The sequence below is a fragment of the Panthera onca genome, chromosome D3 (genome assembly GCF_046562875.1).
Source record: "Panthera onca isolate mPanOnc1 chromosome D3, mPanOnc1 haplotype 2, whole genome shotgun sequence".
NCBI lineage: Eukaryota > Metazoa > Chordata > Mammalia > Carnivora > Felidae > Panthera > Panthera onca.
In genome coordinates, this window is record NC_138350.1 from 36,556,667 (window position 1) to 36,568,681 (window position 12,015).

Genomic DNA, 12,015 nt, shown 5'->3' on the forward strand with positions numbered 1-12,015 from the left:
ATGTGTTTTCAATTCAAAGATAGGAAAATTCTCAAAAAATTAAATGAATACGATCCGTAAATCTTCTATGTAAACACGGTAGAATTTAATGATTCTGAAATATAGGAAACAATAAGAAAAACCAGTCCCTGTTTTCATATGTACATGGAAGTATAAGATAGCTAATTTGAAGATTATCTTCCATGTGTGTGGGCATAAATTACTGCCATCTTATGTCCTGGAAGTTAGCAACTGCATAAAGTAAAATGTTTACTCCTGTAGTCTGAATTATAAAATGATGAGAGCATTTTTTTGGACTCTTGAAATTCATTATGTAAACTTGCACGCCATTGATTAGCCAACCATGGAAAACTGATGAAATGTAGGAATAAATAAAAAGTGATAAAACGCATTTATCTCAAAATGGGTTTTCAGGCACAGGAAATAAAAATTCTCAAACAAATAAAATGAATGGATATTTGAGTTTTTTATAAAAATATAACAAAATATTAGTGGCCAGAAACACAATTATCTACATGGTGAATACAAACAATGTTTTAAGAGATATCAAGGCATAATGCAGCATATAAAAGATTTCTTCTATACATGGGCTTCAGTTATCATCATATTACGTTTTGAGAATTGGTAAGTAGATGAAATGTCTTCTGTATCTGTGAGCAACTTTATTGTTTGAACTGCAAAAGAGAGTCATCTGGGCATTAAATCTCATTAAAATTGATACAAATTCATCAACATCTCAATCTGTGGATTCTAATCCAAAGCATGCATGTGGGATAAATGAGATTTCTGTCCCCAATTCTACTGACCCTAGAAGAACTGTATCTGCAGTCTCAAGATGAAAGGCGGAGCCGTCTGACCCCTTGGCACATTTCAGATTTGTTCTCCATTAGCTCGTGGAGAACTGTATGTTCTCACCAAGTGCCGGTCTGGAAAATGCTTCCACAGGATCTTCACAGTGAGACAGTTTCCAGCTCACCAAAGCTGCATCTGATTTTAAAGCCTGAGGCTAGTCCACAGTGCTTGGCATGTCTATGGTTGATGAACAGAAACAAAATATGCTTTTACAGCATATAAAATCTGGATATGACACTATTTTTCAGTATTCTTGGATAAAGAACAGTTGGATAAAGGCAGTTCTATATTTTTAAATTGGGGTGGCAGAAGTGACTATCTACAGTTGTGAAATATAAAAAATGATATGTTTGATCAGGAAAGGAAATCTGTGTCTGGCACAGAGAAAGCTATTCGTTGAGCACCAGAATCATGAGGAGAAAATAGTGGTTCTGTGACTATTAACCACGCAGAAGGTTACGAAAGAATAAGGACACCCTCTTTCAGACTAACCTTTGCTATACGGACCAGTGCTCATCAGAAAAGAAGCTTTAAAAATATCAATTTTCAATAGTCTACAATAGAGAAATGGTCATTTGCACCAGAATGCTGATAGTTATAATACAGTACAACATACATAACAATACAGTGTTCCTTCAACAGGAGTTCGCCCTCCTCCAATTTGGGAGCAAGTCAGAGCATAAATATTGTATGCATAACTTTAGGAACCGATTCCCTTTGAAAAGTAGATCTGGATTATTTTACAGAGCAAAAATTATTGATATTTCTGGCATTCTTGTTCAAAAAGGTCCACCTATGTATATAACACAGGTATGAAAACAATTCTCTTCTACCTCTTGTCTTTGGTAGCATTTGCTACATAAAGAAGTGTTTCTTATCTCTAGGTATAGGGCCAAATTCATTTCTGATATGAAACCAAAGTACTAGAAATGATTAGAGTTCCACATACTAGATTGGCCTTTCTTCTGGAAGGATCGCATCATCTTTCCTTCACTCTTATCAAGGAATCATAGGAGAAAGCCCCAGCTCAAACAGCCAACCAGTGCCTCCTCCATGGTTCATGTTGACAACGCTGGGAGACACCACTTGGGCTGAGAAACACCAAGAGAGTTATTGGAGCAAACATGTCAAAAGTAGTCTTGTTTTTTTCCCTACCACATGCAGAATCTTCTTGGCATGTGATACATGATAGCTGCCATCCTGGAGGGTGTTTCAAAAACTTGGTTGGGGTTTAATCACCCACTCTGCTTGAGGATTGACGTGATATACATCCAATATATAAGCATCTGGATCCAAGCAATGCTGCCCTAAAGGAAAGAGAAAATCAGAGGATGTTTTTGATGGTGCACACTTCTATGTGTGCATATGCATGTGTGTGTTGGTAAGTTCGAATAAGGCTAATATCTCAGCCAAAAGTAAGTAGATACATATTAAAATTTCCTTAGCAAAGCTAGTCGGCCTACCTTCTTGCCTTCCTCTATCCCTTCTTTCTTTCTTTCTGACTGTGAAATACTTCACATAAATCCCATGCAAAATTGTGGAAAAATACAGACATACCAACTACAGGCAAACTGTTCCCTAGACTCACCACATCAAGTAGGAAAATCTGGAAAGAACTTATTTAAGGTATAAACTGATCATTTATAAAATAATACACGTCCTCAAATGGTTTTACAGATAGTAACTTGACCAGGACTAGAAAAGATTAAAATTACGTTCATTTTAGGAACGGTCATTTTGTTTCTTTACTACGGATGCAATGCCCAAGGGCAGGAGATCTAGAAATGATAACAACAACAACAAATCATTCCATGAGGCAAATACATTTGAAAATCTTTATGTACAGTGTTTGAAATGTATACCAAATTCTCAAACAAAACTACCAACATTTGATTGCTTGCTTCATTCACTCATTCATTTATCAAATTGTTCTTGAAAGTTACTATATTCCAGGTATTATTCCAGGGGCTAGGGCTACAGAAATGCATCAGATAATCAAAAACACTTGCCCTCAGGGCACTTACATTCTCAAAGTGGTAAAAGGCAACCAGCAAACTAGCAAGCATAATATAAAGTAAGTCTGGCGGTGATGAGAACACGAGAGAACAAAAAACCGGAAGGCACACTAGAGAGGGTGAAATCCCGGAAGGTCTCTTTGAGGTGACACAGCGGCCAACACCTCCAAGAGGTGAGGGAGGAAGAAACGAACACTCTAAAGGAGAGCATTCTGGGAAAAGAGTACATGCAAAGGCTCCATGGCAAATGTGCCTGGTGATGAGCTCTGCAAGGTTGGTGTTGAGTGGAAGTCTGGATAGAATATGAGAAGCATCTGCATGCTGGTGTATTTAAAGCGATGTGACAGATTGAGCTCACCAAGGAAGTAATATGTAGGTAAGAAGAGCTCTGAGGCCTGACCCCACAGCTTTCCACGTTGAAGGTTGAGAGGATGAGAAGTAGCGGGCAAAAGAGAGTCAGAAGGAGCCACCAGTGAAGTGGAATGAAACCCAGAAGCTTAGGTCGTCCTTGAAACCAGGTGAAGAAAGTGTGTTTTCAAAGGGAAAGATCAACTCAGCAGGCAGTTATCAAGACAGACGAAAGACTGGATTTCACAACATAAGAGTTCTCCGGTGGCCTCAACAAGAGAGCAATTTGGGTGAAGTGTTGCGGGGTAACGCTTGCCTGGAGTGGTTTCAAGAGAGAATGAGAGGGAGAAAGTGGAGGACAGACAACAGCTTTAAGGAGTTTTTGCTGTAAAGTGGAACACTGAAATGGAAGTGGGCTGGAAGGGGGTCAAGAGAGATTTTTGGAAATATCTCTTATCTTCACAAAACTGTTCATGCAGTTGGAAATAATGCAACTGGGAGGGAAAAGTTGATGGTGCAGAACGGGGGACTGGAGCAAGGCTCCAAGTGGCAGGCAGGGACTTGAAGCGAGGTACACACAGAGGTGCTGGCCTTCAGTGGAAGCACCGGTCGTTCATCCAGGCTGTGCAGGGTGCAAGCAGAAGACATGGACGAAGGGGAAGGTAAGGACACAGATGAAAGCAGAGGGTATTTCCCTTTGATTCCTTTTTGCTCCCTCTCAGGGAAACAAGAAGAATGAACCTGGGTTGAGGGTGAAACCAGGAAAGTTCAACAAAAAGGGTGTCACGATTTCAAAGTTCCATGATGTTTCTCTGTTTTGCAGGGATCTCTAGGAAGAGACTTGCCAACTCTGAGGCACATTGAAAAGACCCACAAGTCTACTTCATGTCAACTGGAATATTCACATGTAAAATTTGGGTATATTTTAGGAAATTCATACAACTGTTCTCACATGAGATTAAAAAATCAGAATCTTACTGATTTTGAATTTATAATCTAAGAAACTGGTAAAATGTGCTGTTACAATAATAGCATCATATTTCTTTTAGAGTAATCAGAGAATTTAGGAGTAAAGACCGTTAGAGAATGCTTACCTATATTTCCTCCAATTTCATATAACCGTTGGTTCTGAATCTTAATGCATTCTGACGAACCATAACTGAAAAAAAGAAGGCAATGTAATTTTAACCCTGTTCTATGATCTGAGGTAAATCTGTGGATTAAATAACCATGGCAACAAACAATTCCTTCTGCCTTGAGTGAAATATACCCACAAATCATTATTACAATTGAAGTTATGACAAAAACTTATTATTATTATTATTATTATTTTTTTTTTTACTTGTTTGACACAGACAAGCATTCAAGGCACAGAAAGGATGGGACTATCCCAAACTAAGACGGATGCTGCTGTCCCCTGCAGCAACCTGGAGCCCATTCTGTCCCCAACTGACAGCTTCATTTAAGAGAGTAAACTGTTAGAGACACGCCAAGGCTGGCTAAGGAGCAGCTGGATGTTTCATATTGCCTTGTCATTGGTCACATTACTCTCGATTCGAAAGAAGTCAGGTTTCATTTCTCTTTTTGCCAGAAACTGAATGGGATTCTCTCCTTTGTCCATGCCATGTTTCTAAACTTGCCTAAAGCTTTTCAGACTGTCTAATGTTGACTTCATTGCATGTTTCTGCTCTATGGTGAAAGCAAGTCAGAGAAAATAATTGCCCAGTTTAATTTCAGCATCCTGGAATACTGCAGTAGAAAAGTCTAGAAAGACCATTGCTGATCTCCACCTACATGAGGAATGACTTTCAGCTTGGTTTCTTCAAAAAGATTGCCTTAGCTCTTTGTGAGGAAGAAAGATGTGTGGCCTATTTTATTGTTTACTTAAACATTTTGAGATAATGGTAGATTTGCATGTAGTTTTAAGAAATTATACAGGTAGATCCTGTCTACCCTTTACCCAGTTTCCCCCAATAATAACATTTTGCAAAACTCTAGTTTGCTACCACAACCAGAATGTCAACATTGATTCAGTTAAGATACAGGATATTTCCATCATCACTAGATCTCCCGTTTACCTTTTACAGTCCCACTCCCTACCCTCTCCATCATTACTATGCTCATCCCTTGTCCCTAGTAATGTCTACTCGATTCTACATTTTCTAGAAGCTTCTAATTTCAAAAATGTTACACAGAGTAAATGGAAACAGAGTACAGAGCTTTTTTTGTATTCATTTTTTTCTTTTTAAATATAATTTATTGTCAAATTGGCTTACATTCTGTATGGGCTTTTTTTTCTAATCAGCATAAATCACTGAAGACTCACCCAAGGTGTTGCATTTTATTGATGAGTAGCATGCCATGGTATGGATGTACCAGTTTGTTTTTTACCTGTTGAAGAACATCTGGTTTTTTTCCACCAGTTTTTTACTATTTTAAATAAAGTTGCTATAAGCATTTGTGTTCAGGTTTTTGTGTGAATATTATCTTCATTTCTTTGAGCTAAATTCTCAGGAGTGTGCAAGCTGGATCACACGGTAGTTGCATATTTAGTTTTATGAAAAACTGTCAAACTGTTTTACAGAGCAACTATAGCCTTTTACATTCTCACCACCAATGTAGGAGTGATCCGGTTTCTCTGTATCTTTGCCAGTATTTGATGTCATCGTTATTTTTTATTTTAGCCATTCTCAGATGGTTTAATGATAGTCATTGTGGCTCTGCATTTCCCTAATGGCTACTGAACATGTTTTCATGTGCATATTTGTATCCATATATCCTCTTTAGTGAAATATCTGTTCACATCTTTTGCTCATTTTTAATTTGGATATTTTTATTGTTGAGTATTGAGTGTTCTCTATATATTCTAGAAACTAGTCATTTGCTGGATATAAGGTCTGTATACATCCTTAGTTTGTCTTTTCAACCATTTCACTGAGTCTTTCAGTATATAAGTTTTCAGTTTTGAAAGATGTCCAATTTATGGATCATGCTTTTGATATCAACTTTAAGAACTCTTTACTAGCCCTACGTCACAGAGGTTTTCTCCTGTTATTTTCTAAAAGTGTTATAGTTTTACATTTTAAATTTAAATATGCACTATGGGTTAATTTCTTTTCTTTCTCTTTCTTTCTTTCTTGTCTACAGATATTCAACTGCTAGAGCACCATTTATCATTTGTTGAAAAGGCTGTCCTTCAGCCATTGAATTGTTTTTGTACTTTTGTCAAAAATCAGTTATTAGAATAGTCACATTCATAGAGACAAAGTAGAAGAGCAGTTACCAGTGCTTGGGAGAGGGAGAAATGAAGAGTTATTGTTTAATGGGGACAGAGTCTGAGTATGGGATGATAAAATCTTTCCGGAGATGGATGGTGGTAATGACCGTGTAACAATGTAAATGTACTTAATACCATTGGAATGTACACTTAAAATTATAAACTTTATGTTATGTGCATTTTTATTTCTTCCTTTAAAATCTGTATGCCTACTTGCCCAGCCACCCTTCCTTCATTCTTCCCTTCTCCCTTCCTTCCTCCTTCCCTCCCTGGCTTTCTCTCCTCCTCTCCCCGCTCTGCCCCCCTCCCCTCCCCTCCCCCCCCCTTACCTTCCTTTCTCTTTCCTTATATTGAGTGGCTTCGTCCTCCAATAGTATGTTGAACACAAGTTACAAGTAGTGTTTTTTTTTTTTAAGTAATTTTCTTGATCTTGGAAGGAAAGCATTCAATCTTTCATCATTAAGTATAAGGTTTGTTATAGGTTTTTATAGATGGTAGTTATCAAGTTGAGGAAGTTCTTCCCTTTTCCTAGTTCACTGAGAGTTTTTATCATGAATGGGTATTGGATTTTGTCAAATGTTTTTTTCTGTATCAGTTAATATGATCTATGATTTTTCTCCAATCTGAGGATGGATTACATTACTTTCTGAATATTGACCTAAACTGAAACGAATCCCACTTGATCATGGTGAGTAACTCTTTTCATATATGTTGGATTAGATTTGCTCATGGTTTGCCTAGGACTTTTATCTCTAAGTTCATGAGAGATACTGGTCTGCACTGTTTGTTTGTTTATTGTCTTTGGTGTCAGGTCAACACTAGTTTCATAAAATGAGTTAGGTAGTGTCCCTTCTTCTCTTCTATTTTCTGAAAAAGAATGTGCTAAATTGCTGTGAATTCTTTAAACATCTGCTAGAATTCTCCAGTGAAGCCATCTGGACTTGGAGATTTCTTTTTTGGGGAAACTTTTAAATTAAAAATTCAGGGGTGCTTGGGTGGCTCAGGCAGTTAAGTGTCTGTCTTCAGCTCAGGTCATGATCTCACTGTTGGCAGGTTCAAGCCCCGTGTCAGGCTCTGCGCTGACAGCCTGGAGCCTGCTTCAGATCCTGTCCTCCTCTCTCTCTGCACCTCCCCCCTCACTGTGTCTCTCTCTCTCTCTCTTGAAAATAAATGTTAAAAAACAAATAAATAAATTAGTTAATTAAAAATTCCATTTCTTTAATGGCCTCAAAACTATTTCATCTTGGTTGTGTTTTGGTAATCTGTAGTCTTAGAGGAACTAGTCCATTTCTTTTAAGTTTTCAATTTTGAGCATACAGTTGTTTATAGTATTTTCATATTATCCTTTTAAGGGAAATATTACATAGTGATATTTTTTGCTTTAAAATTGGTGATTTTTTTGCTTTTCATTTCTAGAAGTTTATCAATTTTATTGTTTCTTAAAAGAACCAGCTTTTTGTTCCACTGATCTCTATCATTTTCCTGTTTTCAATTTCACTGATTTCTGTTCTTCTATCACTTCCTTCATTTTGTGTTTATTTTGCTCTTATTTTTCTAGTTTCTTGAGGTAGAAACTTACTTGATTATTCTGAGATCTCGCCCTCTTTTTTAATGCAAGCATTTACTGCTATACATTTTTCGCTCAGCATGGCTTCAGCTGCACTGTACAAAATTTGGTAAGCTGCAGTTTTATTTTCAATCTATGTACTTTAAAAAAAATCTTCTTTAACACTTCCTCTTTGACTTGTGGAGTTTTTACAAGTGTGTGGTTTAATTTTTAAATATTTAGAGATTTTCACGTTGTCCTAATGTTACTGACATCTAGTTTGATTCCTTTATGGACAGAAAGATACCTTGTATTATTTAAATTATTTTAAATTTACTGAGGTTTGTGTTATGGCCCATGATATGGTCTATCTTTTATAATTACACCTTGATTTATTTACAGAATTTTTAAATATACTACTTTGTATTTTGTGTGTGTGTGTGTGTGTGTGGTTTCTCAGGCATTACAATACACAAATGTAACTTATCATGGTCCACTGGGATTGAGGTTTTACTACTTTTAGTGATGTGTAGAAACCTACTTCTGTCAGTTCTCTTTATCTTCATACTTTAAGAATAAACATTTAATTCTATTTATTCTTAGTTCGTTGAATTAAAAATAACATAAGTTAAAGGAAGAGGACCACTAATGCATATATTATTTCATTTTTAAAACAGAAAGATAATCCTGATATTCTAGCATAACTAAACTTTACCTATTTACTTTGAAATTACTTTACCATTAATATTCTCCTAATTGGTAGAACCCTAACAAATTTTACAAATAAACCTAATTTTAGAACTTTTAGATTTACTTAAAAATTGTGAAAATAGTATAGACAGTTCCATATTCCCCACACCTGGTTGCCCCTATTATTAACATCTAACATTAATACGGTACATTTGTCACAACTAATGAATATAATACATTGTTATTAACCAAAGTTCATATTTCATTCAGATTTTCCTAGTTTTTACCTAGTATCTGCTTTCTGTTCCAGAGACCCACCCAGAGTATTGCAATATATTTAGTAATTATAGTTGGTTGAATAGTGTCCTTTCCAAAATTCATGTCCACCTGGATCTTTAAGAATGTGACTTTATTTGAATATAGGGTATTTGCTGACGTAATCACTTAAGAATCTTGGGATGAAATCATCCTGGATTCAGAAGATGCCCTAAAATCCACTGAGTCTTTATTAAGAAGGGAAGAAGACACAGAGAAACATAGGGAAGAGGATGATATGAAGATGGAGAGATTGAAGTGATACGTCTATAAGCCACGGAATGCCAAGGATGCTGGCAACCACCAGAAGCTAGGAGAGAGGCATGAGAAAGACTCTCCCTCAGAGCCTCCAGAAGGAACCGACCCTGCGGACATATTTGTTCAGACTTCTGGCCTCCTGAACTGAGAGAATACGTTTCTGTTGTTTTAAGCCAGAAGGTTGAGGTAATTTGTTATGCAAATACCGGGAAACGAATACCTAGTCATGTCTCGTTAGGCTCCTCTTGATTCTGTTTCTCACCTCTGTCTTGTTTTTGACATCCATGACAGTTTTCAGGAAGACACATCAGGTATTTTGTAGAACATTTCTAAGTTGGGATTTATCTGATGTTTTTCTCATGTTTAGGCTGAAGTTATATGTTCTTGGGAGGAAAGCAACAGATGTAAAGTGCCATTTTCATCATTTCTTATCAAGGGTACATACTATGAGCAAGACTTAGCATTGTTGATGTTAATCTTGGTCACCTGGCTGAGGTCAGATTTCATGACTATGAAGTTGTTCTTTTTCCCTCTTTACATACTGCAATCTTTGGAAGGAAGTCACAATGCAAGACAATAAGGGGTGCTGAGCCTCAACCCTTCTTAAATGTAATTACCTTAAATATGTCCTCTACCTACACTGAGCAGCATATCAGATGTAAAAGTTTTTGCTTCAACCATTAAATATGATTTAAGAAACGCATAACGAGTAGGATAATCTCTTACATTTACTACTGTTTACCTATTCTGATGTTCTCTTTTCCTTTCCGATGCTCCAAGCCTTTGTTAACATTTTCTTTCTATTTAGAGAACTTCCTTTATCCATTCTTTATGGGTAAGTCTGAAAAATCTCAGTTTGGCTTCACCCAAGAATGTCATTTCCCCTTCATTCTGGAAGGGTATTTTTTGCAGGACTTAGAATTCAAGGTTGACAGTATTTGCTTTCAGTACTTGGAAAAATGTTATGCCACTTCCATCTGGCCTCCAGGGTTTCAGATAAGAAATCTGCTGTCATTGGAATTGGTGTTCCCTATAAGAAAGCCATTGCTTCTCTCTGAATACTTTCAAGGTTTTTTTCTTTGTCTTTAATCTTTACAAGTTTAATTACATTGTTGTGCCAAGGATTTCCTTTGGTTTGTCTTATTTGGGTTCACTTAGTTTCTGGAATATGTCGGTTTACACCTTTGCTAATTTGGAATGTTATCAGCCATTGTTTATTCAAATACTTTTTCCGTTCCTCTCTGTTTTCTCTACTTTCGGTGCTGCAATGATGCGAATGTTAGCTTTCTTATTATAGTCCATGGATCCCTGGACTCAGAATATAGTCTGAGACTATATTCACTTTTTTAGGTCTGTCTTCTTTGTTCAGAATAAATAATGCTAGTGATATGTCCTCAAGTTTACTGATTATATCCTCTGTCAATTCCACTCTACTATTGAGCCCAGCGAGCGAGTTTTTATTTTAGTGATTCTGTTTTTCAGTTCTATAATTTTCATTACATTCTCTTTATAACTTCTATTTGTTTGCTGAGGTTTTCTATTTTTTTCATTTTATTCATGAGAATCATAGTTGCTTGTTGAAGCCTTTTTTTTTCCCTTTGAGATGGCTACTGTAAAATTCTTGTCAGATTAATTCAGACATCTGATTCCATTTAGCACCAGCATTTGTCAATTGTCTTTTCTCATTCCTATTGTGATTTTCCTGGGTTTAGGTATAATGAGTGATTCTGTATCATACTTCAGACACTTTGGATATTATGAGACTCTGGATCTTATTTAATCATCATTTTTGGCAGGCAGTCCTGTTGAGGTATAGCACAAGGTCTGGGTGGGTGTGTATCTTCAGCTTTTTGCTGGGCCCCACTGACACCTGCCCAGTGAAAGTGGGACACCAACTGGCACCATTCTGCTGCCTCTGATTGAGGGTGTAAGATCAGCCGCCTGCTGGGCTCTGCTGCCACCAGGGAGGGGAAACAGAAGGCTGCCTCAAGCTGCTTTGCTGCTGCTGGGTGAGGGTAAAGCTCAGCTTATCGTTGGGCCATACTGACTCTGAGGGTGGGGTGAAGCTGGGGGATACTGTCTGCCTCGCACAGACTCGTCAGGTCTCCCCGATGCTGGGTGGAGGTGCTGACACTAACGTGGCTGGGAACTGGATCACCAAGGGATTCTGCTGGGTGGGGCATGCAGATCAGTGGCCTGCTTGGTCCCACTGAGACCACAGGCGTGCTGGTGTGCTCTTCCAGTTCCTGTTTGGTTGGAGCAGGGTAGGTACTGCTTTGTGTTTAGAATGGTGCTTTGTGTTTAGACCACTCTCTCCCCAGTCCTTTGGCTGGGAGCAGGCTCTTCTTGGAACTCTTTTATTGTCTGCGTCTGTGCCAGGTTGGAGGTTTCTGCAGTTCCTGCCTGGATATGTGGGAGGCAATAAGGAAACCCAAGAATTCACCACCATGTTGTTTCAGAGGCCCGATGTCCTTAGGTGGTCAGCACTCGTCTTTCTACCTTTTAGTGTCTTCCTACACTTGTCGTTAGGTTATGTCCAAGGGTTTTTAGTCCTAAGAGGGAGGATCTGGGGAAGGAGACTTCTTTCTTCTTTTTTTTACTTAAACAGAACAGCCTCTAGTGAAACAGGCAAAAATGGGCCACTTTACAACTAAACTGAAATTGGCCACAGTTCTAACTGGTGAAGAAAATGGACTGGACAAAATCTGTTGAAG

At 37.7% G+C, this 12,015-nt stretch overlaps 1 protein-coding gene and 1 long non-coding RNA gene across 8 annotated transcripts in view; one reads left to right on the forward strand and one right to left on the reverse strand.

The window, feature by feature from the left end:
• Positions 1-447: 447 nt before the first annotated feature.
• ARHGAP28 (Rho GTPase activating protein 28) overlaps positions 448-12,015 on the reverse strand; it is a 189,288-nt gene continuing 177,720 nt past the window's right edge. For 6 of the 7 annotated variants that reach the window (XM_078435410.2, XM_078435409.2, XM_078435408.2 and 3 more), the window contains 2 exons: positions 4,310-4,374; positions 448-2,159 (listed from right to left, as the gene is read on the reverse strand). In XM_078435410.2, the coding sequence (XP_078291536.1) occupies positions 2,065-2,159; positions 4,310-4,374 (160 nt within the window). In that variant the 3' untranslated portion in view covers positions 448-2,064. The remainder of the gene's footprint in view (positions 2,160-4,309; positions 4,375-12,015) is intronic. The other variant, XM_078435414.2, reaches the window with a different exon arrangement.
• Positions 3,633-4,192, forward strand: LOC144613845 (uncharacterized). Its single transcript, XR_013551280.2, has 2 exons — positions 3,633-3,877; positions 4,039-4,192. It is a non-coding gene; the product is annotated as an uncharacterized LOC144613845 (long non-coding RNA).